At 65.1% G+C, this 25189-nt stretch overlaps 3 protein-coding genes across 3 annotated transcripts; 2 read left to right on the plus strand and 1 right to left on the minus strand.

Annotated features, from left to right (window-relative positions):
- Positions 1 to 262: 262 nt before the first annotated feature.
- GTF3C2 (general transcription factor IIIC subunit 2) lies at positions 263 to 9370 on the plus strand. Its single transcript, XM_050330900.1, is given in 19 exon segments — positions 263 to 448; positions 589 to 904; positions 1635 to 1938; positions 2337 to 2431; positions 2762 to 2839; positions 3082 to 3180; positions 3325 to 3552; positions 3801 to 3912; positions 3999 to 4116; positions 5821 to 5852; positions 6066 to 6195; positions 6762 to 6906; positions 7126 to 7287; positions 7715 to 7802; positions 7946 to 8074; positions 8257 to 8388; positions 8591 to 8698; positions 8810 to 8843; positions 8846 to 9370. Coding segments are annotated over 19 exon segments (2559 nt in total). The 5' UTR covers positions 263 to 315; the 3' UTR covers positions 8962 to 9370.
- Positions 9371 to 9654: 284 nt separating this feature from the next.
- On the minus strand, positions 9655 to 13460 carry SLC30A3 (solute carrier family 30 member 3). The gene is given in 9 exon segments (XM_050330901.1): positions 9655 to 10208; positions 10286 to 10420; positions 10713 to 10829; positions 10832 to 10934; positions 10936 to 11158; positions 11607 to 11760; positions 11857 to 12003; positions 12073 to 12242; positions 13378 to 13460. Coding segments are annotated over 9 exon segments (1278 nt in total). The 3' UTR covers positions 9655 to 10062.
- A 1370-nt stretch (positions 13461 to 14830) lies between these two features.
- LOC126648184 (uridine-cytidine kinase-like 1) lies at positions 14831 to 24814 on the plus strand. Its single transcript, XM_050330908.1, is given in 15 exon segments — positions 14831 to 14857; positions 14860 to 15082; positions 15271 to 15377; positions 15584 to 15754; positions 16198 to 16269; positions 16526 to 16715; positions 16811 to 16872; positions 17152 to 17168; positions 17881 to 17979; positions 22874 to 22967; positions 23082 to 23144; positions 23232 to 23354; positions 23430 to 23537; positions 23616 to 23772; positions 23910 to 24814. Coding segments are annotated over 15 exon segments (1587 nt in total). The 3' UTR covers positions 23984 to 24814.
- The last annotated feature ends 375 nt before the right edge of the window (positions 24815 to 25189 follow it).

Here is a 25189-nt window from a genome sequence, read left to right on the forward strand (position 1 = left end):
CCGCCGACCCGGCCTCGCACCCGTCCGGCCTCGCGTTCCCCACCGTCCCGCACGGCCCCGCCCCTCGCAGCGCCCGCGGACGCGCGTGGCCGCGGAGTCTTAGAGGGGGCCGCGTCCCGGCGTCCCGTGCGGCAGGGCTGATTTGCATGGACACGCCCCACAACGAACACCGCCCCTTCTGCTGCTCTAGAGATCTCCGTGGCCCCGCCCCGTTAGGGCACAGCTCCGTTACGTCATCATCCAGCGCCACTGGCGGTTCCGGTTCGGTGCTGGCGGCGCGGCCCCTCAGCGGGGCGGCGGCTCCGGGAGCCCCTGATGGCGTCAAGCGCCGCCCGCGGGCCGCGCTGCCGGGAGCGGAGCCGCCGAGGGCGGCTGCGACGGGCATTGAGCTCCGCCGGGCGCAGCCGGAGCCGTAGTGGGGAGCGGGAGGGTGAACAGCGAGCGCTCCGTATGTATCGGGGGTGGCGGGGCAGGGCGGCTCCTCGGGGCACGAAGCGGTGCCGCCGCGCCCGGTGCTGCGGGGCGTGCACCGAGACGTGCCGGGGAGTCCTGCAGGGGGTTGGCGCTGATTCCGGTGTTTCTGGACAGGGCAAGAGTCGCCGCCGGGAGATCCGGACTGTGACGGTGGAGGAGAAGCTGCCAAATCCCCGAAAAAACCCGTGCGGCCCCGAATCAACCGCGATGGGGCGGCGGAGGGGCGCGGCGAGACCTCTGCTAACGGGGCGGTGCCGTCCCCGGGGACTCCCGGGAAGCGCGGCGGGACAGGCAAGGCCGAGGTGCTGCTGCTGGAGCTGTCCCAGCCCCGGGAGCCCATCCGGGTGCAGAAGATGCTGGGGAGCAGCGAGGAGGGGGCCGGCCTGGATACCCCCCAGGGCGGGCGGCCCAAGAGGAGGGCAGCCAAAGTGTAAGTTGGGGTGGCAGTGGGGGTCGGGCACCTGGGGGAGAGCTGGGAGTGCTCACCTGGGGAAGAGAAGGCTCCAGGACACCTGAGAGCTCCTTCCAGGGCCTAAAGCAGCTCCAGGAGAGCTGGAGAGGGTCTTGGGACAAGGGCCTGGAGGGACAGGACAAGGGGAATGGCTTCCCACTGCCAGAGGACAGAGTTAGATGGGATTTTGGGAAGGAATTCTTGGCTGTGAGGGTGGTGAGGCCTTGGCTCAGGTTGCCCAGAGAAGCTGTGGCTGCCCCATCCCTGGAAGTGTCCAAGGCCACATTGGACAGAGCTTGGAGCAACCTGGGATGGTGGAAGGTGTTCCTGCCCATGGCAGGGTGTGGGATAAGAAGGTCTTTTCCAACCCAAACCATCCCCTGAATCCATGATTCCACAGCCTCTGCCTCCCCCAAGGGGTCTCGGTGTCTTCCCCGTGGGGCGTTGTCCTGCTTTGGTGGCCTGAACTGATTCCCCACAGGATGATCACTTCCCACTTTAAGGAATGTGTTTGCACCCAGGAGCACTGGCTCCAGGGCGTTGGGAGATTCCTTGGTTCCTGAGGAAGCAGGAGGAGGTTGCTGGGGGGCCCTGTGCTGGTGGGATGTGATTCAGCTGGAGCAGATTCCCCCCCAGCCCAGGGGCCGGAGGGGCAGGGCTGTCCCTGTGCTGCCCCGTGCTCAGCTCTGGACACTGTCCTGGCTCCCAGGGCTCTGCTGTACCTGCAGGAGCTGGCGGCGGAGCTGATGTCCGTGTGCCAGCCCTCTGCTCCCACTGAGGAGGCCCCAGAGCCAGAGCCCGAGCGCGTCCAGGGGAAGCGCCGGAGCCGGCGGAGGAAGGAGGAGGACACAGACAGCGACGACCCTGCCCGAGATGCCGACTTCGTGCCCTCGCAGGAGGTGCTGCAGGCGGAGGAGGAGGAGGAGGAAGGCAGTGATGTGATGCTCAGTGAGGCATCAGAGCCGGAGCTGGAGGCGTCCCGAGGGCACAGCGGGAGGACAGCGGCTGCAGGGGTGAGGGCAGGGGCTCTGCCTGGGCCCCTCAGCTGTGTCCCAGCACGAACAGCTCCGGGTGTGACAGCAGTGACAGGGGCAGGACAGCCCTGGGGCAGGACATGGGTGCCACAGGGCCACAGGCAATGGGGATGGGAGCAGGGACAGGTAATTTGGGAGAGGGAGCGGAGCCTGGGCTCCTGCTGGAGCACTGAGAGGTGGAGGTGGATCCTGGAGGGGTCCTGGCATCCTGGAAGTCCCTGCAGTGGGTCTCTGTGTCTTTAGCCCAGCATGGCATGGTGACAGTGGCTGGGGAGAGCCCTGTTCTTAGGGGCTGAGATGGTACTCTTTGGGATAGGTGGGTCCCCCCAGGCTCAGGGGACATCTGGGGCCTGCTCTGAGTCTGCTCTTGTTTCCAGAGATCCAAGTCCCAGTACCGAGGCCTCGCTCCCAACGGCTTCCCCAACTCCATCATGGCCCCAGTGGAGAAGAGCTCCAGCCTCACCTGCAGCCTGTGAGCAGGGGGTTGGGGGGCCCAGGGGGCCACGGGATGATCATTGGTGCCCTGGTACCGTCACTGGCACGGGCCCAAGGGCAGAGAAACCTTTGGGTGTTCCACTGGGATGGGGCAGGGCTGGGCCAGGGGCTGTGGGCAAGGGCAGGGGCTGTGCCACAGGCAGGGGGTGCTGGCTGTGCCGTGGGAGGGTGAGGGCAGGGGGTGCTGGCTGTGCCGTGGGGGAGGGTGAGGGCAGGGGGTGCTGGCTGTGCCGTGGGGAGGGTGAGGGCAGGGGGTGCTGGCTGTGCCAGGCAGGGGGCCGTGGTTGAGGCCTGTCACACACTGCAGGCGGGAGCAGAAGCACTCGCACTGGGAGTTCCCAGACTGGATCCCAGTGGCACACAGGTGGATGTGTCTCTCTGACAGGTACCGTTGGAGCAGAAGGAGAGGGAGTGGGACTGGGGGGAAGTGGGGCAGGTCCCAGCAGTGTGCAGAGTGAGTGAGCAAGTGGCCAAACCTTTGCTCCCACACCTCTCTGCTGTGGGCTTTGGGGGTCTCTTGGATTTGCCTGTGAAGCCTCCATAGCTGTGGGGGTCACACAGAGGCTGGGACAGTGCTGGGGTGACTCGGTGAGGGGCAGGGACGTGTCTCACCTTCTGCCTACACAGTGAGGCTGCCCCATACCTGCCAGCAGAGGAGGAGTCTCCCCTCTTCTCCATCCAGCGTGAGGGCATTGAGGACGATGGTGCCTTGTATAGGATAAACAGGTATGTGACAGTCCCCAGGCCCTGTGGGGCGGTGGCTGACCTGCCCAGGACTGGCAGTGGCCCCCAGGTTCATCCATGGGGCGGGCAGCTGGTCTGTGCTGCGCCCTGGGGTCCCAGCAGCCCTCATCCCTCTCCCGCTGTCAGGTTCAGCTCCCTGCAGCCCCACCCAGAGCGCCTGGACATCTCCTTCTTTGTGGGTGGCCCGGTGTGGGCGATGGAGTGGTGTCCGACCCCCGAGGGCTCGGCAGCCCCACAGTACGTGGCCGTGTCCTGCCACAGGAGCATGGAGGAGACGCACAGCGTGGCTGGGCTGCACACAGGCCCCACGCTCCTGCAGCTCTGGGACCTGGGTGCGCTGCAGCCAGAGCAGGGGTGAGTGGCAGGGCCTGGGGAAGGGGCCTGGGGAAGGGGCCAGGGGCTGCCCAGGGATGGGGCAGGGCCTGGACCTTGTGTCTCTCCATGGCTGAGTGGGTGGTGAGGCTGATCCTCTCCCAGAGCTGTGGCCTGAACCCCATGGGGGCTGTGCTGGTGGCCAGCTCTGCTACTGGCATGCACTTGTGTCTACTGGAGTTGCTGGGCAACAGCTGTCGTGTTCCTCATGGCCAGACCTGTGCCCGCAGCTCTCCTGACAAAGCCAGGCTGGCCTACGCCATCGCTGCTGACCACGGCTGTGTCTGGGACATGAAGTTCTGCCCCAGCGGGGCCTGGGAGCCGCCCACCACGGCCCGGATGGTGAGTGCTGCCCAAAGCACTCACCTTGGGTTCCCTGAGGGTCCTGAGGGGTGGCCTGAGGGCTGAGCCTGTCTGTCCTTCTCCAGCACCCGCAGATGAGCCGGCTGGGCCTGCTGGCTGCCGCCTTCTCAGACGGCAGGGTGGTGGTGTACGCCCTGCCCCACCCCGGGGCCCTGCACCGCGCCAAGGCAACCCAGGTAAAAGGTAGGAAGAGCTGCGCCGCCCAGTAGGGGCATCCTGGCCCTCCTCCCACTGTGCTGGGGTGGGCCTGCAAACCCTGGGGCTGGAGCTCCCCTGCCCACAGTAGCCCACTGTGCTGGGGAACTGCCGAGCAGGACCGTGTCCCAGCCCAGGAGCTGCATGATGGGGCAGTGAGCCCACCTTACCTCCAGGATTGGGGCCCTGCTGCCCCCAGCCTGGCATCTGGCACAGGGCACAGTGTGGGGGTCCAAGGCTGCTTTTTGGTGTCAGAGGATGTACAGTGCTGCTTTGGTTCAGTCCTGGGGACGCTGCAGCAGGCTGACTGGGACAGGGTTCGCAGGCAGCCCCCAAAGCTGGGGGCTCTTGGCAGTGTCGCTGTGGCTGTGGTGGGATGCAGCATATTGTGCAGCCACACAACGTCTCCCCAGCTATTCTCCACATCCCTGCTGGCCGCAGGGAGCATGTCCTGCTGCTGGAGCTGCTCCCTCCAGCCTGGCTGGGCCGGCTCAGACTAATGGTGCCTGTAATAGGCTGTGCCGGAGCCGGGCGGGATTGATGGCCAGCGCGTGCTGGCGGTGGGCGCTCAGCCGTGGCCGACAGCCTGCACGTCCACACTGACAGTGGGAAATGGGCTCCTGGTGCAGCTCCCAGCCCCCGCGGCACGTTGGCTCTGCCTGTGTCAGCCGCGGGCGGATGGGCCTCTGCCGCAGCGCCTGTGTGGCACCTCGTGGCAGGGGGGCCCCCCGGCTCCTGCCACCGGCTGGGGCCCAGCACATCGATAGCTGCAGCTGCACACACCATCCCTGTGCCTCACAGGCAGACTGGCGCTGATGCCCGGCCACGGGATCGGCGCCAGACTGCGGTGCTGAGCCCTGCCGGCAGCATCCAGGCTGGCGTGGCTATGCTGGCTGTCCCTGGGGCACCAGGGACCCACACCCGGTGTTCCTGCCTGGCAGAGCCCGGGACTGGTCTCTGCACCGTGTCCCAGCTGTCACAGCTGTGCTGGGGAAGGGGCATGGCTCCTCCATGCCTCCACCCACAGCTGCCACGCTCTGGGCTAGGACATGCCTGTCTGCTGCTTGCTGTGCCAAGGGACAGCCCCAGGCTTGGGGCAGGGGGACTGCAGGCCTGAGGGGTGTGGGACAGGGTCCTCACAGCATGCATGTCAGGTGTTGCTGGTGGGGGGGATTTTCTGGCAGATGGAGCTGGTGTGTGGGGGTCCCGTGGGCACCTCACTCTGAGCCGTTGGGCACAGGGTCTCTGCAGCCTTCCTTCCCCAGGAGTTCTGCCTGCTTCAGCCCCATCACCCCATGGAGCAGATGTCCTGCCTACATAGCCATTCCTTCCCTCCCCAGGGTGGTCACAGTCAGGTCTGGCCCTTGCATATTACCGTGTGCCCTTGACTTTGGTGCCAGTCATGGTGGGGTGGGGGCATGTCAGCCCTACCTCACCTTTGCCTGCAGTGCCTTTCAGTGGGCTGCTTCCTCCTGCACAGGCAAGCCTGGCTGGGGTCCTACCCCTGCTGGCTCTTGGGTTTGGTGCTCCATGTGCTCTGGTGCCTGCTGTGCTGAGGACACTGCTCTGGGTGGGTGGCAGGACAGGAACCAGGAGTCCTGGCCAAGGCCGTGGGGAGCTGCAATCCAGGCTCCAGGCAGGGAGCTCCCAGAAAACTGGTGCCTGCCCTGACCCCACTCTGCTCTCTTCTAGATGGGCCCCTCCACAAGCACCTTATCTGCAAGGTCAGTGTCCCCCACCATGGTGGTCCCTGTCGGGGCCAGCACCCAGCAAGCCCTCTGGCTGGTGCAGGTGGGAGAGTTGGGGGGGAGCCGGGGCACCTGCAGAGCATTGGATGGGCAGAGCAGAGCTGTGCTCCCACCCTGCCCATCCCAGCTCTCAGAGCATGGATGGCCTCAGTGCCAGGCTGTGACCCAGGGCTGTCCTTTGGCCCCCAGGTGCAGTGCATTGCCACGCTCCAGGTGGGCTCCATCCGGGCAGGGAATGCATCTGAGTGTGGGCAGTGCTTCAGCCTCTCCTGGATGCCCTCCAAGCCCCACCATCACCTGGCAGCAGGGTTTTATGACGGTGAGTCTTTCCTGCGTCCCACAGCAGCACTCGGAGAGCAGCCCTCGCCCTGGCAGACTCTGGAGCTCCCTCATCCTTGTCTGGGGCAGGGAACGGGGACCCCAGGGGTGAGGGATGGGGGGAGCAGCAGCCAGCAGTGGGCACTGTGCTGGAACCCCTGCCCATCCCTAGGGTGGGGGAAGGCTTCTCTGGGCTGACCACCGTCACCCTCACATACCTGTCAGCTCCAGAATATGGCTCTGGCCTAATCCACATCTGTTCAACTTACCTGGATGGAATTTTCTGCCAGCCTTCCAGTGATCTGCAGCTCTGTGCTGTCCTGCCAGGTCCTGCTGCCATTCTGTCCTGCTCTGAGCCCTGGTCCCAGCTCCCACCTGGCTGCTGTGTTCCACAGCTCCCACAGCCCTGCCCGTGCTGCTGCCAGGTCCTGCTACCATCCTGTCCTGCTTGGAGCCATAGCTCCAGCCTGGCTGGCGTATTCCACAGTCCTGCCTGTGCCACTGTCCATCCCACACTGCAGCACCTGTGCTCTCAGCAGCACCTCAGGGACACGGGTCTCTCCACAGGCACTGTGGCCATCTGGAACCTGCTCACCAAGTCCCTGCTGCAGTGTGTGCACCAGCCCGATGCCTCTGTCAAGCTTTACCCTTTCCAGTGCTTCCTGGCCCACGACCACGCGGTCCGGAGCATCGAGTGGTGCAAGGCCAACAGGTGAGGTGCTGCTAGGAGAGTGGCTCCCTCCTTCAGCGGGGCTTAGGAGGCCATGGTGCCAATGACTCTTGGCCCTCTGCAGCACTGGAGGGATTGGGTTGGGCTTTTTGTGGTGAGGGCAGTAGAGCCACTGGGGGACCCGGGCCACCTGGAGCCTGCACCAGGACAGGCCACCGCTCTGCGCTGGGCTCTCAGTGCTACCTTTCTCCTGCTTCTCAGCAACTTCCTGGTCACAGCAGGCAGTGACCGCAAGATCAAGTTCTGGGACCTGCGGCGGCTCTACGAGCCCATCAATAGCATCAAGCGGTTCCTGAGCACTGAGGTGGCCTGGCTGCTGCCCTACAACGGCATCACTGTGGCCCAGGACAACTGCTATGCCTCGTGAGTGCCGGGGTCCAACTCCACTGCTGGGGCCTGATTCAACCCCCCATGGGCCCCTCTGGCCTCCCCCTTCCTGGGACTGTCCAACTGTGCCGTGGCAAGGGCAGGCTCTGCTCGTGCTGGGTCACACCACAGCGGCACAGTGTGACGTCCCCTCTCCCATGCCATCCTGGGGCACAGGCAGGGTGGGCCAGGGGATAGCTAGCCCCTGGGCAGGGCAGCAGGGGTCCTGCTGAAAGGGTCTGGGGTCTTGGTGAGTTCTCAGTCTCCAGGAGCTGCCCTGAGCTGCCTCGTCACCCTGTGACATGCTGCTAGAGTAAGGGCGGCTCCCCGCCACCAGCATCTGGGGGGAGATGGGCTGTGCCTGGCTTGTGCAGTCCTGGTGGCAGCACAGAGCTCTGTCCTTAACCTGTCCCTTTCACCGCAGGTATGGGCTCTGCGGGATCCACTTCATCGACGCCGGGTACCTGGGCTTCAAGGCTTATTTCGTGGCCCCTCGCAAGGGCACTGTGTGGGTAAGGGCTGGTGTGGGGCCATTATGTCCCCGGGGGCAAGGTCAGCAGCAGCTGGGACCCAGGGCTCGTAGGTGGGGGTGGGTGACACTGCCTGGCTGGGGGTGGTGGGGACCCCCACACCCTCCAGCCCTCTGTCCCTGCAGAGCGTCTCTGGCTCGGACTGGCTGAACACAGTGGCTGCGGGTGACATCACCGGCGAGCTGGTGGCTGCGGTGCTGCCTGACCTGGCCATCAGCCCCCTTAATGTCAAGCGCTCCTTGGACCGCAGATTTGTAAGAGGCTGTTGTGTTTTGGGGTAGGGAGGGAGCCTGGCCCAGCACACGGGGAGCCAGGGAGGGAGGGGGCATGGGGAGAGCGTCCTGGGCCCCCCACACTGCTGATCCCTTGTGGCCCCTGCCTGCAGAGGAGCAGCAGGACCCCTACCCTGCCCTGAGCCCCTCTCTACACTACACAGCCAGTGTACAAAGCCAACCTGCTACCCTGCAGCCCTACCGGGCCCAAGGGCACTGAGCAGGCGCTGCCCAGGACCCGGTGCTACAGCGAGATGGTGGCCAGGAGCTACATCCAATTCCAGGACACAGACCTGGTAGGAGAGGGCAGGGTGCAGCTGGTGGTCCAGCCACATGAGTGGGGCCTGTGGGGCTGTGGCTGGGCTTTGGGGGTGGCAGGACCAAGAGACGCTGCTGGGGCATTGGGGCAGCACCTCACCTCTGGCAGAGCTGGGACCATGGTGCCTGCAGTGCTCCTGCCCCGGGCCCGCAGCCCAAGGTGGTGCCACCACTTTCCAGCGCAGCTTTCAGAACTTCCTGAGCCGGGAGCCCATGCGCAGGATGCACACACAGGAGGTGAAGGCAGAGCTGAGCCTCGACCGCCTGCAGCTGGAGGCCCTGCACAAGGTGAGGGGGCCAGGCCCAGCCCCAGCCCTAGCCCTGCAGCAGCAGCACTGCTGGGGGGCCCAAGATCCCGGTGCCTCAGCCCCTGCCTCCCAAATCCCCCTCTTCCCACAGGTGCGCTTCAGCCCCAACCTGGACTCGCAGGGCTGGCCTCCGGCGTGGACCACCGGCTGCTCCCAGAGTGCCAGGCCCGCTTCGCTTCCCTCTACAGGGATGTGCCTGGCAGCCCCAGCCCCCCCGAGTGCTCCCCACTGCCAGTGGAGTAGGGGGGTTGGTCCCTTGTGGTGCTCACCCTAGGCAGGGCCTGGGGCCAGCTGTGCTGGCCAGGGACTGTGGCCCCTCTTGGGGCTGCCTTCCTGCTGGGCCCCTGCTGTGGGAGGGCCGGCTGCTCCCAGCTGCTCCTGGGATCCTCCAGACACGTCTTCCGGACCCGGAAGGATTTGTCTGCACTGTTTGGCCTGAGCTGGGTGGGGGTGGTGGGACTGCCGCATGTACTGGGGTCGAGCTGTGGGTCTGACCCCACAGAAGTGCCCGTGGGCCCCACTGGCGTGGGGCTGTGCTTGCGCTCGCCTCTGGCCCCGCTCTGCTCCAAGGGGCAGGAAGCGGGCTGGGAGCTTTGGAATTGCTCACATTGAGCCTGTGTTCAGCTGTGCAGTAAAGGTGGTTGATTTTGTACAGCTGTGGAGGTGCCAGCAGTAGGGCAGCTGTGGCTGTGGCCATGACTGGGGGGGTCCAGTGCCAACCCCACCGTCCCCTTCCCTGTGCCCCTCTGGCTCCTGCGCCACTGCTGCTTCTCCAACACATTTATTGGCAGTGCTGACACTGCTGCTGGCACAGACAGGCAGATGGACACCAGCGGCACAGACACAACTCAGCAAGGGGGATGGATCAGGCCCTGGCACAGCAGCCAGCGGCGGGCTGAGCTCTGGGCTCTGGCTGCCCCAGCCCCCCGCACCTGGGGGTTGCAGCAGCTCCTCTGGCCTGCCCTCCCCAAGCCTGGGCAGCTGCAAAGGGGGTGATGGGGGCACAAGCATCTGGGTCCAAGGCGACATCTAGGGTCCCCCACAGGGGACACCTGTTCCTGCCAGGACAGCAGGGCTCCGTGGGGGTGGGTGGTGGGGCAGGATCCCCTTTCTTCAGAGGCTGTGGCACAGCGGTGAGTGGAGGATCCCAGGGAGCCCCTGTGCTGCTGGAGCCAGGCCATGTGTTCGTCCCACCCAGGACCGTGCACCGAGGGCATTGTTGCACTCCAGGGCTACACAGCAGTGGGGTGGGGACAGCAGGGGACAGCACCCCAAGCACTGGCCTGCTCCAGGGCAGGGGCGGCCAAGGCTAGGCCAGGCCCAGTGCAGCGGCAGGCAGGGGTCTCAAGCATGGGGGTCCTGGCAGTGGGGACAGGCTGCTGTCTCCTCCCGGTGCTGCTCTACTTGCACGGTGCAAGATGCGAAGCCAAACCTGCTCTGGAGCCGGGCAGTGACATCCCAGAGCACCATCTCAGGGTCGGCGCCAGCCTCTGGGGGCAGCAGGGCAGGGGTTCAGCCCAGGCATGGCCAGGGGGACCCCCGGCCGTGCCCTGTGCAGGTCACTCACCCACAGCTACGTGCACTGACACAGCAGGGTGGCTCGGCGTCAGCGCCCAGAGGTGCAGGTCATGGGCACTCTGCACCCCGCTGGCCTCCAGCAGCACCTCCTTCACCGCATCGAACTCGGTGCCCCGTGGTGTCCCTGCCAGCACCACCTGGTCACTGGGGGCCACCCTTGGCCTCCAGCCACAGCCCCCACCTGGACCAGGGCTCCTGGTGGGAGCTGCCAAGGCTGGGGACTTCCCCAGGGGGACTAAGCTGGGCACAGTGGGGCCAGCGTACCTGGAATGGGGAGGAAGGGCTGGGGATATTTGAGGGGCAAGGGAAGGACGGAGGAGTGGACTGGGGTGAGCAGAGGTGAGCTGCCTCATGGGCAAAGTGTTGCAGCAGCTGCAGCCCTGGGAGCCTCTGTGCCCCCCTCATTCACCACTCACCTTCCATGAGGACCCTGAAGACATCCCTGAGGATGGTGAAGGTGGAACCGAGGACAAAGACCGAGAAGAAAAGAGTGCTGATGGGGTCTGCAATCTTGCACTGAGGCTGCAGAGTGGGGTCAGTGTTAGGCTGGGGGGCAGAGCTGAGCTGGGCCCCTGGGGGTGTGGTCCCCAGGGCACCCTGCATGGGGCTGTGGGAGTTGCTCCTGCAGACAGTGCAGGTGGAGTCCAGCCTGGGCACCTTGAAGTAGATGATAGTGGCAGCCACGAGGACACCGACGCTCTGCAGCAGGTCACCAACCACGTGGACGAAGGCTGCCCGCACGCTGGTGCTGCCAGGCAGGGGGGCACGGCTGGGCTGGCACCCCCCAGAGCTCTCCAGCTGCTCATAGCCCACTGTGCCGTGGCCATGGCCGGCGGGGGACTGGTGCAGGATGTAGGCCATGCTGGGGAGAGCAGGGCTGGCTCAGTGCCGCATTGGCATGGGGCTCCACTGGTCCTGCCTTGCCCTGCACGGGCAAAGGGGGCACAGGCAGGCACAGCTGGGTCCCAGGACGGTGGAGGGGAGGGGGGCTGGAGGTACAGCACAGCCAAGGAAGCTGCAGCACTCCTGGGAGGTGCGTGGGACTGGGCAGGGATTTGGGCCCGGGGCTTGTGCCAGGGCTCAGAAGGTGCTGCTTGGGCGGCCAGGGGATGTGGGGCATGGGGATGTAAGCACGTGGACTTCAAGCTGCAAGCATAGGGAGGTAACAGAGAAGAGGAGGAGGCAGAACTTGGGGACGTAAGGCTGGCGCACAGGGGCAGAAGGGGACCAGGCTGGGGGTCTGGGGGTACCAGGGGCACGCATGGGGCAGGGCTCAGGCTGAAGGTGCGCAGGGGCCACGTGGGACATACACCAGGTTGACGCCAACGGCACAGGCGGATGTGGCCAGCATGGCTCGCGCCTCAATCTCGTAGTCGTTGCTGATGATGCGGGCGGCCGCCAGGTAGACGAGGGCCGCGGTCACAACCCAGATGGAGAGGACAGAGGCCAGCGCACCCAACACCTCTGTGGGACAGGAGCCCTAAGTGTCCACGCTGCCATGGGGGTGCCATGGAGCTGTGCCTCCCGTGGAGCCCGGCAGGGCTGTGCCCCTCGGCTCACCTGAGCGGTGCCAGCCGAAGGTCATGGTCTTGGTGGGTGGGCGGGTGGAGACCCAAAGGGAGAAGAGGCTCACGGACATACTGCCCACGTCCGTCAGCAGGTGGGCCGCGTCCGTCATGATGGCCAGGCTGTGCGCCAAGTACCCACCTGCGGGCAAAGAGCAGCTGGCACCCCTCGCCCTGCCGGCAGCCACCCGCCCCGCCTCGGCCCCCTTACCTATCACCTCCCCGACCATGAAGAGGCAGCAGACGGCGCAGGCGACTCTCAGCTGCCGGCTAGGGAGCCTGTCCCGCCCGGGGCTGGGGGCCGGGAGGCTGCAGCGGCAGTGGAGAGCTGAAGCCGGGTGAGGCGCCAGTGCAGGGTGGTCCTGGGAGCCTGTGAACAGACTGGGGGCGGGAGTCGCTGTTGGCCACACCGTCTCCCGTGCCCCTGCCTGGCACGCCGAGGGTCCCGCTACCACCCTGGGGTCCGCAGCCAGGCAATCGATGGGACACTGGCTGAACCCCCCCCCGGCGGGATGGGTAGCAAAGGGGCCGGCGGCGGCAGCAGGAGGCGGCGGCACGGGGCTCCCGCCGGGACTGGAGCCGGGGGCGGCGCGGGTACCCGCGGGGAGGTGCCAGCGGGACCGAGGTGTTGCGCCTGGAGCCGGACTATGGGACAGGGCATCGGTGCGGAGACGTGAGGCGTGGTAAAGGAGGCGGGGGCCGGGGCGCTGGTGCGTGGGGCAGCCGTGCGGGAGTGGCGACGGACAGCGAACCGGGCTAGGGGGGGTGATGAATGGACGGTACCGGTGTGGGCGGGTGATGGATGGACGGTACCGGTGTGCGTCGGTGACGTTTGGGCCCCGGTAGCTGCCGGACGGACATCCGAGGGGGGAGCGGGGCTGGCGCACGGAAGGGACTGGCTCCGCTTTAGCGGAGGTACCGGGAGCAAGGAGGGCGCGGGTGCCGGTGGCGGGGTGAGGGTGCCGGTGGCGGACGGTCAGGGCTGGCGCGGGGGCTGCGGAGGTGCTGATGTCCGTGTCGGATATATGAAGACACGGGGGCGGGCGGAGAGGGACGTGCCGAGGGTACCGGTGCCGGGAGGGAGGGAGCCGTGGGCTTGCGGGTGCCAAGGGAGCTGGGGACGACGGAGATGCAGGGGGTAATGGGGGAGCCGGTGCCGGCAGTGCGGGTGTGGGGGGACCCGGGGTTGCAACTGGGGGGGGATGATGGAGCTGGCGGTGCGAGGAATTGCCGGGAGCCCTGGGAGCTGATGGGGTGGCAGTGCCGGGGTGACGGGGGTGCCGGTGATGAAGGTGCTAGTGCCGGTCATGGGGATGTCGGGGCGCTGAGGTGCCGGTGGTGATGGAAGTGCCGGTGGTGACTGCGGTGCCGGACGTGCCGGAGCAATGAGGGTGCCAGTGATGGGGGTGCCGGTGATGCAGGTGCCGATGCCGGCGGTGCCGGAGGTAACAGTGATGGAATGACGGTGGTGAGGGTGATGGGGTACCGGGGCGATGGGTGCCGATGCCGGCAGTACCTCTTGAGGCGCAGGCTGCCGTCGGCGTGGCCGCCTCGCGGGCTGACCAGGCGGGCGTTCTCGGTGCCGGTCGGGGGCTCCATCCCGGGCGCGAGCGGCGCCGTGGGCACCGGGAACCGGCACCGTGGGCACCGGGCACTGGCACCGGCACAGCTGGGCCCCGCCCCCCGCCGTGGCCCCGCCCCCCCGCGGGGCTGCAGGACAGGGGGGGTCTTGCCCGCCGGTGCCGCCGTTCCGAACACCGGGGAGGGGCGTCCGGGGCGGGGTGCAGGGGGTTCTCGGGTGTGGGAGTCCAATGGATCTCCAGGCATATCCATATGCTGAGATACGTGGGAGCCGTGTGTAAGGGCGGGCTGCCTTCACGGGGGGGCTTTTGGGGGTAGGGCTCGGCCTCGCTTCTGTCCCTGGGCAGGTGGTGACACAACTGATCCCGGGAATCTTCTGAGCACGAGAGGGACAGGAAGGGCGCTGTCGTGCCTGACCACCCCATCACCTTCCGCGGTGAAATGCCGGAGCTGGTGCTCAAGGGGAACGAAGGGGACAGTGCCCACCCAGGCTTCAGGAATGCATTTGACGCTGCATCCCGTGGGATCCTCTGAGAGAAGCTGTGGGAGCGTGGGCTGGATGAGCCGCGAGGAGCAGTGAACACGGGCTGCACGGCTGAGACCAGAACAGGGTGGTCAGTGGCCGGTAATGACCAATGTATCGCAGGGTCAGTACTGGGTCCAGTCCCGTCTAACGCTGTCATTAGGGACCTGGAGGCCGGGCAGAGCACCCTGAGCACGGTGACAGGTGACACCCAGCAAGGAGGGGCGACTGCACCCGGCGGGGTGTTCTGCTCCATAGTGTGGAAGCACCGGAACGAGCTGGAGCGACTGCGGGCAGGAGCCTGGGGAGGGTCAGCACGGGGCAGTGGCCGGTCCTGCCCTGGGAGGAACCACTCCAGGACGGGCCGGGGACGCACGGCTGGGAAGCAGCTCCACAAAAAAGGCCCCGGGAGTCCTGCTGAACACCGAACTGACCACAAAACAGCAACAAGCCTTTGCTGCGAAGGCGTCGAGGGGCGTCCTGGGCTGATTTAGGCAAAATATTGCCAGAGACACGGGCAGGGGCTGGACCCTGGAACCTTTCCCGGGGCGGGGGTGCCACGGGCAGGGGCTGGACCTCGGCCCCCGGCGCGGGGGTGTCGCGGGTGGCGGGGGCGGGGATGGGGGTGCAGCCCCGGCGCGGGAGTGTCGCGGGTGGCCGGGGAAGGGGTGCAGCCCCGGCGCGGGGGTGTCGCGGGTGGCCGGGGCGGGGATGGAGATGCAGTCCCCGGCGCGGGGGTGTCGCGGGGGTGTCGCGGGTGGCCGGGGCGGGGTGTGTCCGTCCCAGGGCAGGGCCAGGGGCGGGGCCAGCCCGCGGGGCCGTGTGCAGCGCGGCCCGTCCGGCAGCCCCACGGCCCCGCGCGGCGATGGCGGCGGCGGGAGCGGAGGAGCGGCGGGGGCGCGGGGGGCGGCGGGGCCCGAGCGCAGCCCCGGCCCGCTGGGCTCGCTGCTCAGCCGGCTGCCGCTGGCGCCCGCCCCGGCCCCGCGGCGCCGCACCGCCAGCCAGTGCAAGCCGGAGCCGCCGCTGCTGCGCACCAGCAAGCGGACCATCTACACGGCCGGGCGGCCGCCCTGGTACAGCGAGACCGGCGCGCCCGTGGACGAGGCCTTTGTCATCGGTGAGCGGCGGGAGCGGGATGGGGAGGGGATACAGCCGGGGCCGGGGAGGGGATCGAGCTGCAGTCGGAAATTCTGGAGCTGGGCCCCGAGGCACGGCCGGGGAGGGGCTGGGACAGGGACAGAGCTGGAGCCGGATCCGGGGCCGTGACGGATCCGCGGCCCGGGCGGTGCCCCCCGTTCTCCGCAGGCCTGTGCGGCGGCAGCGCCTCGGGCAAGACCACGGTGGCGACTCGGATCATCGAGGCGCTGGACGTGCCCTGGGTCGTGCTTCTCTCCATGGACTCCTTCTACAAGGTGAGGGTGGGGGGTCCGGCGCGGCGCTGAGCGGTGCTGGGGCTCAGGGGTACAGCGTGGTGCTGAGAGCGGTGGTCGGGGCTCCAGTGCGGCCGTGGGCAGTTCTGGTTCCGGGGGTCCGGCGCGGCGCTGAGCGGCGCCCGTGCCTGGGGGTTGCACAGTGCTCAGGGATCCAGCGTGGCACTGAGTGGTGCTGATGCCTGCAGGTGCTGGATGAGGGGCAGCAGGCGCTGGCAGCCCGCAGCGACTACAACTTTGACCACCCCGATGCCTTCGACTTCGAGCTGCTCATCAGCGTCCTGCGCAAGCTGAAGAAGGGAAAGAGCGTGAAGGTGCCAGTGTATGACTTCACCACGCACAGCCGGCGCCGTGAGTGGGTGGGTGTCTTAGGGCCAGGCTGGGCCTGGGGGTCAGAGCCCCAGGCAGGGGAGCACCTCTGGGAGCTGGGAGAGTTAAGGGAGGGAGGGGCTGGGGATCATCAGGTGTGGGGGGCTCGTTCCAGGCTCATACTGGATGTGTAGAGACTGCAGGAGCATGGGAATGGATCTCAGAACAGGCTAGCAAAGAGTTTAGGGAGAGGCTCAGTGTGGAGGAAGGATGAGGCCTGAGGGGAAGGCATTGGGCAGAGGTTTGGGGTCTGGAGCCAGGCTCAGAGTCTGTGCTGGGCTGGAGTGTGGTGTGCAGGTGTGAGCAGGGACCCTGAGAGGTTGAGTAGTCCAGGATAGTTACGGAGAGTCCAGGGGTGTGAGGGAGTGCCTGTACTGGTGCTCCTGTGATGTATGAAGGGGACAGGATGAGCACAGCTCCTGTCTGCCTGCAGAAAACGGTGTACGGTGCCAATGTCATCGTGTTCGAAGGGATCCTGGCCTTCGCCAACAAGGAGCTGCTCAAGGTATTGCTGCCTGAGGCAGCCACTGGCCCAGCTCTGTGCTGGAGGGGACCTGTGGAGATGGGACAGGCTCTTGCCCTGGGTGCCACTGCAGCGGTGGGGGCTGTGGAGGGAGAGGTCACCGCGCTCGTTGGCAGAACACCCTGTGCCAGAAGCCCCGGGGGAGGTGACGCTGGGTGCCGTGGCTGGGCAGCCAAGGGGAACGAGGCAGGTGTGACCGGGGCTGCATAGGGCGTGCTCACCCCTCCCAGTTTTCTAGCTCCTGGACATGAAAGTGTTTGTGGACACGGACTCTGACATCCGGCTGGTGCGGCGACTGCAGCGCGACATCATGGAGCGCGGGCGTGACGTCGCGGGGGTCATCAAGCAGTACAACAAGTTTGTGAAGCCGGCCTTCGAGCAGTACATCGAGCCCACCGTGCAGGTCGCTGACATCGTGGTGCCCAGGGGTGAGGCCAGAGCTGATCCCACTGTTGAGAACGGGTGTCTTGGGGCAGGGGTGGGTCAGCATCTGTCCCACCTGGCTCCTCTGCTCCCCTCTCAGGTGGGGAAAACTTTGTGGCACTGGACCTCATCGTGCAGCACGTGCACAGCCAGCTGGAGAAGGTGAGCTGGGGCAAGGATCAGAAGAGTCCTGCATGTAGAGGGCAGGAGGGGGCTGTGCACAGCCCTGTGATCCTGGAGCACCGAGGGGGGCTCCGTGTCACGTCTCTCTTCTCAAAAGGCCTCAGCGCAGCTCTCAGGGCAGCAGAGCTGTGAGACGGGCACTGGGGAAGAGGGTGGGAGCTGGCCAGGCTGCCCATGGTGGCTGTGCTGGCCTGTGAGTGACTGACTGGGTGTCCTTGTGTCCCCCTGTGCTGCGCCGATGACCGTTCCACCACCCAGCGTGAGATCACAGTCAGGTACGTGGGACCTGCTGCACAGAGGGGCTGGTTCCGGGCTGGGGTGGGGGGCTGCTGGCACCTGCTGGATCCTGAATCCTGCCGCCTCCCCATCACCACTGGCAGACCTTTGCTGAGGTGCCCAAGTGTAGCTGCTCCTCGATGCTGCAGTGGCTGCTCTCAGCTCCCTGGGGCTTGTGTGGCCACAGCTGCGGGCTCTACATGAGCTGTCTCACACTGCGCCTGATGTATGCAGTCAGCTCTCCACCCTGCTCCTATCCCTGTCTGGAGAGGGGCTCCTGCCCCCAGTGCTGGGTTATCCTGGGCTGTTCGCTTCCACAGAAAGTGCCCTGCGTGCTCCATGTTCCCTGGGAGTTCATGTCTTCTCTCGATGGGACAGCCCTTGTCCCTTGGCACAGCCTGGTCCCAGGGTGTGTGGGATGGTCCTGCCACTGCAGAGCTGCTGCTTCTCGCACTGGCTGAGGCTGGTGCTGTGGAGGCTGCAGCAGCAGCATGTGTGATCTGGGAGATTCGCCCGGGTCTCTCTCTGCTACCTGGTACCAGACGTGGGTCATTCCTCAGGATCCAGGCGGGAAGACCATGTGCTTCCTGGTGACCAACCTGTGTAGAGAGGTCTTCTGAAGCCTTCTTTCAGCGGGGCCGTGTCCCTCAGAGGGCCCAGCGTGGTGGCTCTGCTTGTGCTACATGGCTCTGACCCGCTTTCTCTCTGCAGGGCAGCCCTGGCCTCTGCCCACCAAGGGCAGCCACTGCCGAAGACACTGAGCGTCCTGGAGAGCACACCGCAGGTGCGGGGCATGCACACCATCATCAGGTACGTCTCTGCCCCTCCTCCAGGCTGCTAGGTGGCATCACATCACAAGGCCTGAGGGGAATTTTCCTTCCCTTTGCTGCGGGAGGGTGTTGGCCTGGAGCAGAACAGCTGAGCTGGCCTTGGCCCACAGGCACATTTGCCCTGGGTGATGCCTGAGGCAAGGGCTGCCTTTTGCTACAAAGAGGGGACTGTTTGGCTCTTTCCTCACTGGAACACAGGCTGGTGACACAGGGCAGGGTGCCTCCTACCCCTCTCCCAGGGCACTTGAGTTTACACCTAGCTTACAGAAGGAATCTGGGCTGCTGCTTCCATGACTTCACCACCCCCTTGATCTTTTCATTCCTCTCTGATGCTCTTTTTCTCCAGGTGATAGTAGTGTTAGTGCAGGGTCAGGGCCTGGGTTCCATGGAACCACTGAGGGATTCCCTGTTGTTGTTGCTGCAGAATCTGGCAGTCCCAGTGTGTGTTTCTGCACAGCAGAGAGGAAATGCTGAGCTCAGCCGGGCCCTCCTGTGCACGCTGTGGTGGTGTGGCACCTTTGTGTTGGTTTGGAACCTCGTGTCCTTGTCAGAGATCTGGAGGTGATTGAGTGCACCTTCGTACATTCACAGATGAGACCAAGATGAGCGTGAGTGTGGATCTGCTGGAGGGCAGGAAGGCCCTGCAGAGGGATCTGGACAGGCTGGACTGATTGACTAAGAGCAGTGGTGTGAGGGTCAACAACGCAAAGTGCCAGGTCCTATAGTCCCTTAGGTCACCATAACCCCATGGAATGCTCCAGGCTGGGACAGAGGGGCTGGAAAGCTGGAAAAGGCCCTGGGGGTGCTGGTGGCAGCGGCTGGACACGATCCCGGCTGTGCCCAGGGGGGCACGAGGCCAATGGGGCACTGCTGTGTCACAGGGCCAGGGCAGTGCCCTCCCTGTGCTGGCACTGCTGGGGCACCCCCAGTGCTGGGGCAGGGCTGGCCCCTCACACCAGAGACACAGGGAGGGGCTGGAGAGTGGGCAGGGAAGGGAACGGAGCTGGGAAGGGGCTGGAGCAGCAGGAGTGGCTGAGGGAGCTGGGGGGGCTCAGCCTGGAGAAAAGGAGGCTCAGAGGAGACTGTGTCACTCTCTGCAACTCCCTGCCAGGAGGGGGGAGTCAGGGTCAGGCTCTGCTCCCAGGGAACAAGGGACAGGAGGAGAGGGAATACCCTCAAGCTCTGCCAGGGGAGGGTCAGGTTGGAAGTTAAGGAATATTTCCTCATGGAAAGGGCTGTCCAGCCCTGGCACAGCTGCTCAGGGCAGGGGTGGAGTCCCCATCCCTGGAGGGATTTAAAAGCCGTGTGGATGTGGCACCTGGGGACATGGTCAGTGGTAGCCTTTGCAGTGCTGAGGGAGTGTTTGGACTTGATGGTCGCAGAGAGCTTTTCCAACCCAAACAATTTATGCTGTTGTGATTCTTATGACCACATGCAGGCTGGGCACCGCCTTGTACATTCCTCTCCCTGCTCCTCCCTCCTGAGGGAAGCGCAGGCTCTGAGGTGGGTCACAGCAGTAGAACAGGTGATGTGGCACCACAAGCTGTGCCAGGCACAGCCCTGGCCAGGGCCCATGTCCCTCCCCCAGGCTGTGCCTCTGCCTTGTGCCACAACTGCCTGATGACCTTAATCTGCTGAGGCTCAGGGCTGTGTTGAGCTGCCTGGCAGGGGTTGGGCTGTTCCTGGGGCCTGTGGCACCGCTGGCCTCGAGTTCCTGTGCCGATGCCATGTGAGTGGAGCTGAGGGTGATGGTCTGAGCCCCTTCCAGATGGTAACTGAGAAAGGCTGTGTTTTCTGAGGGGTGTCAGTTTGGCCCATCCACTGCCTCCTCAGATCCTACTGGGGCTGGGGCAGTGCCATTCCCAAATCCCTGAGCCAAGGAGTTCTGCTGGGAGAAGTGCTTGTGCTAGGGGACAGGGAGGCAGCTCGTGTGAGACTTGTCAGCACTTGCTGGCCTCTGCATGACTTGGGTGCAGTGTAGGGCTGTGTCTGGTCCCCACGTGGGACTCTCTGCTCCCAAGCTGCTGCTCTTACCTGCTGCCCTTCTCCCGGTCTCCCGGAGAGTTGCAGGCTGGCGGGGACCAAACACACTTTTTGCCACACTTCCTGCAGCTCTGTGTGCAAGGTTACTGCATCCCAGCAGTCTTTATGCATCAAATCACACTATGGTTTGGGTGGGAGGGACCTTTAAGGGCCCCCTAGTCCAGCCCCTGCCATGGGCAGGGAACCTTCCACTAGACCAGGTTCCATCTGCCATGGTGCCACCGTCCCCACTCGCAGTGCTCGTGGAGTGCTGCTGCTCCCACCAGCACAGCCTTTCCGAGCGCCTTGAGGTGCCAAACCTGGGCCTGGATCACTGCAGAGTTGCGAGCCAGGATTCCCCTCCCTCCTTTTCCCATCCTGCCTTTCCCAGCGCATCTCCGTGAGACGCAGCCGGTCGATCCTGGCGTGCCAGGCTGCTGCCAGCCAGCACCGTTCCCTCTTGTTCCACACCAGAGGCTACTCGTGCTCCACCCGTCTGTCTGCTGGGAGGGTGTTGGTGGCAGCAGATGAGCAGCATCACAGCAGATCCAGGCTGGCATCCTGGGGGAGGTGCTTTCCAGAGCGATTTTCTGTTGTTGTGGAGGGGTGGAAACTGAAAATGAGCCTCGCACTAGGATAGCTGCACAGTTTGAGTCATGAGGCTGAGGATGGATGAGGTACGAAGGATGCGATGACAGGACAAGGGGCAATGGCTTTCCACTGCCAGAGGGCAGGTTAGAGGGGATATTGGGAAGAGATTCTTCCCTGTGAGGGTGATGAGGCTCTGGCACAGGTTGCTCAGAGAAGCTGCCCCATCCCTGGAAGTGTTCAAGGCAAGGTTGGATGGGATGTGGAGCAACCTGCGATAGTGGAAGGTGTCCCTGCCCACAGCAGGGGGCTGGAGCAAGATGACCTTTAAGGTCCCTCCTGACCCATACCATTCTGGGACTCTAGCCCATCCATGCCCAGGTTTCCTGGTGCCTGGCTGGGCCAGTTGGCTCTTGGCTGCAGACAATCCTGTTTGTGAGTGGAGCCAACTCAAGCTCCAGGCAGATGCTCCCAGTCCCTCTAGGCCATCCAGTGCCCTCCTGCTATCTCCTGAGTATGCCTGGGAAGGCTGAGGTCCTCAGGAGTGCCAGCTGTGGTGCTGCCATGCCCAGCTGCAGGCTCCCTGTGTGCCACAGTTCTTGTGCCCCCTCCACAGATGGGAGCAGTGTGTGCCCTCAGTGGGTGAGTGGACTGGTGTTGGGACAATGGTGTCCCCTTTGGGAATGCTCTGCCAGCTGAGGGGGTGGAATGGTGGCATTGGTGGAGTGATCCTGGTCCCCTGCTGCTGCCAGGGGTGTCTGGCTGCCCTCCCTCGCATGCCCCTTCCCCCTGTGTCACCGAAGCTGCTCGTGCCCTGGCTGAGGAGAATTTTCATAGTTGTCTGTGCCTCCACAGGAAAAGCAGCACGGTGGGGCCAGGGGTGCTCCCCCATCCCCAGAGGGACCTGTCTCTGCAGGAGCACTCTGGGTCCTGTCCCACCCAGTCAGGGCCGGCACAGCCGGTGCGGGGCTCAGCAGGGGCAGCTGCCTGTGACAGGAGAGGCTGCGTTGGAGGCAGGGCAGCTGCCAGGCTCGTGCTGCTCCCGAGTTGCTGTGGGTGTGTGTGTGGGTGCAGCCCATGCGTGAGTGCGTGCTGACAGCCCGTGCTGGGAGCCGTAGGCAGGGCGCCTGTTCCTTCCAGACCACAAGTTATTTTCTGCCTTCCAGCGGGGTGCCAGCTATGCCTGGGGATTTGGGAATGTCTGTGTCCATGGGCTGCCGTGGTCACTGCAGGTGCTTGCCCATGAGTGTCCCCGGAATGGCTGCAGGAACACCCGGGGACAGCAGTGACTGTTGGTCCTCCTTCGAGCGCCTCGGTGGGGCTGTCTGTCAGCCAGTGTCTGTCAGCTGTCTGTCACACCTTCTCAGAGGTGTGAGAAGCGGCAGATGATGTCTTAAAATGTAGAGTAAAAATATTCAATATCCTTCTGCCTTTTCTGGAGCATTGCCAGCTCCACCTCTTCCATCTGGGAACAAGCACATGTCTGTGGAGCTCCTTTGTCCTCACGTTCCCCTCAAGGCTGGTGGCCAAAGCGCTCCGGGTAGGAAAAGCCAGGTGCTTTCCCTCTGCTGTGGGATCGGTGCCCTGCACACAGGGCTGACTTAACCCCTCCTGAGGGAGGGGAGAGGTTTCCTGGGAATTGCAGCTCTGTGGCAGCTTTGTTCTAGTTTATGTTTGTTTTACTTCTCACTGCCCTCAGCTCATCCGGGCTGTGAGCAGGGCATGCCGGGTATGTCCATATCACCTGGTTCCTGGCAGTGCTTTATCTCTGACTTGGTACATAGAGGGAGGGGCTGGGGATGTGTTTAACCTTTTCCCGTCATCCAGCATGCCCAGCCACGGTGCACTCTGGTCTCTTCCTTGGTGAGATCCTGATCCATCCTGGCTCTGCTCCTGTTCCCCCCTGGACTCCCCAACACTCACGCATTGCTCCTGAGTTTCTGCTGCCCCAGGACCGCTGGTGCTGCCTGACCTGCTCCCATCCCTCATTCTCTCCCAGCTCTCTCCACTGTCTGTAGACAGTGTTGTGTCCCACTCCCAGGAGAACTGAGCCCCTCTCTTACTCCGTGGTCCCATCTAAGATAACAGCCAAGGCCTCTGAGTCCTGAAATGCTGGTGATCACTGACTGTGTCACCCCGAGAGGGCTCTGGTTCCCACAGACGGGGACTGCTCTCTCTGACGGATGGCCTCTGGAGCCCTACATGCCATCTGCAGGGAAATAGTGGTGTCTCTGCTCCCATCTCATGCATGTTCTTCCTCCCAGGAACAAGGACACAACCAGGGATGAATTCATCTTCTACTCCAAGCGCCTGATGCGGCTGCTGATTGAACATGCCCTGTCCTTCCTCCCACTTAAGGTAAGTGGCTGCTCTTGGGTGCAGCCACAGCCCCATCCCTGTTCCTCCTCCTGAGCCCCTGGGCCACGTGAGGCCTGGTTTCCCTCGCACTCCCTTGTGCTCCCCTTTCTGCAGTCGGTCACTGTGGAGACGCCCCAGGGCACAACATACGAGGGGAAACGGTTCCACAGGCAGCGGGTGAGACACGGTCCTGGCCCCCTGCTCCACATGAGCACACATCTGCACTGGGAGCGCCCAGCACATGTGTCGCTGCTCCTTCCCCAGATCACCGGCGTGTCCATCCTGCGAGCAGGAGAGACCATGGAGCAAGCCCTGACTGCCGTCTGCAAGGACATCCGCCTGGGCAAGATCCTCATCCAGACCAACCTGGACACAGGGGAGCCCGAGGTGAGCCCCGCTGCACTCTGGTACGTGGCCACACAGCACCAACGGGTCACCAACCGCCCCTCCTTCCCCCCCCAGCTCCACTACCTGCGCCTGCCCAAGGAGATCAGCGAGGACTACGTCATCCTCATGGACAGCACTGTATCCACGGGGGCTGCGGCCATGATGGCCGTGCGTGTCCTGCTGGTGAGGGGCCGGGGTGGCGGTGCGGGGATGTGGGACCCTCTGTGCCCAGCCAGGCTCTCAGAGTTCCGTGTGCCGCAGGATCACGACGTGCAGGAGGACAGGATCTTCCTGCTGTCACTGCTGATGGCAGAGATGGGGGTGCACTCTGTGGCCTATGCCTTTCCCCGTGTCCGCATCATCACCACCGCCGTGGACAAGCGGGTCAACGAGGAGTTCCACATCATCCCGGGCATCGGTGAGGGGGATGAGGGTGTGCTGTGCCTCACAGCCAGGCCCAGCACCCTGGAGGGAGCCCCACGGCCACACTGAGGGGACTCTATTGCATTGGGGCCGGTGCTACCATCCCCCTCACTCTGTCCCCTCCTCCTCCAGGTAACTTTGGGGACAGATACTTCGGCACTGATGGCCCCTCAGGCTGGTGTGAGAGTGACGGCGTGAACTGCTGAGCTGGTCAGCCACGGGGCCACTGGCCAGGCTGGCTGCAGGGCCGGCCCCTACCCCTGCCCCCTGTAGGGGCTCCATCCTGCCAGCCTGTGCCCATCTGGCTCTCAGGACCTGCAAAACAAGCGCCTCGCTGCTGGCCTCCCTCCACCCCAAAGGACCAATCCTCCCCAGGGAGGAGGAAGAGGAGGAGGAGGGAGGGATGACCTCTCATGCAGCCCAGGGAGAGGGGGCATTTCAGCACATTCCTTGCTCTCTGAGCCCTGCCTCTGGGACTCTGGTCAGCCGTGCCTCCAGAGGGAGTGGTGGTCTCCCCACAGCTGTGCCTGAGGGGCTGCTTACCCTCTCCCCAGGGGAGTGGGGGGACAGGGCCTGGTCCCCACTGAGCACTGGGTGAGCTTCGTGCCTGGAATCCGTATTTATTTGTATTTATTGTGGGCAGCCCCAGGCTCTCCAGCAGGACCCCCAACATCAGGGACTGGGACCTCATGGACCCACTCTCTCCCCGCCGATCCACACTCCATCCCTGCCAGTCCGCACTCCATCCCCACCCTGCGGCCTCGGGAGTAGGGGGGGTTGGCAACCAGCTGCTCTCCCGGTGGAGTCCCAGCCCCGGGGCGCAGAGCAGAGACGCTGTCCTGGGGGCAGCGAGGCATCCCCGGTGCTGCCCTTGTTGCTCAGGTTCTTCTTCCAAACGGCAGCGGCAGCCTCGCCCCACCCCGGCGGCAGCAGGAGGCTCCGGGGCCCTGGGGTCTGCCCGTGACCCCCAGCACGGTCCTGGGGCCCGGCCGTGCCGTTACCCCCCGCCTTCCTCCCTCCCGCTGCCCCAGCCGCCGTTTTGTATCAATAAAGGAGCAGCGCGACCCTCGTGTGCCGCCTCCTGCCGCCGCGGGGCCGTGAGCGGTGCACCGGTCTCCCCGTACCGGGCCAGGGGCAGTACAGGCGTCCCGGAGCCGGGCGGTGCGGGGTGTCTGGGGCCGAGGTGTCCGGGGCCGGGCCCGTGTCCCCGGTGCGGGGTATCCGGGGCCGGGGTGTCCGGATTCAGCCACAGCCACCACCGTGTCCCCGGTGCGGGGTATCCGGGGCCAGGGTGTCCGGATTCAGCCACAGCCACCACCGTGTCCCCGGTGCGGGGTGTCCGGGGCCGAGGTGTCCGGATTCAGCCACAGCCACCACCGTGTCCCCGGTGCGGGGTGTCCGGATTCAGCCAC

The sequence above is a fragment of the Myiozetetes cayanensis genome, unplaced genomic scaffold (assembly GCF_022539395.1).
Source record: "Myiozetetes cayanensis isolate MyiCay16 unplaced genomic scaffold, myiCay2020 scf45, whole genome shotgun sequence".
NCBI lineage: Eukaryota > Metazoa > Chordata > Aves > Passeriformes > Tyrannidae > Myiozetetes > Myiozetetes cayanensis.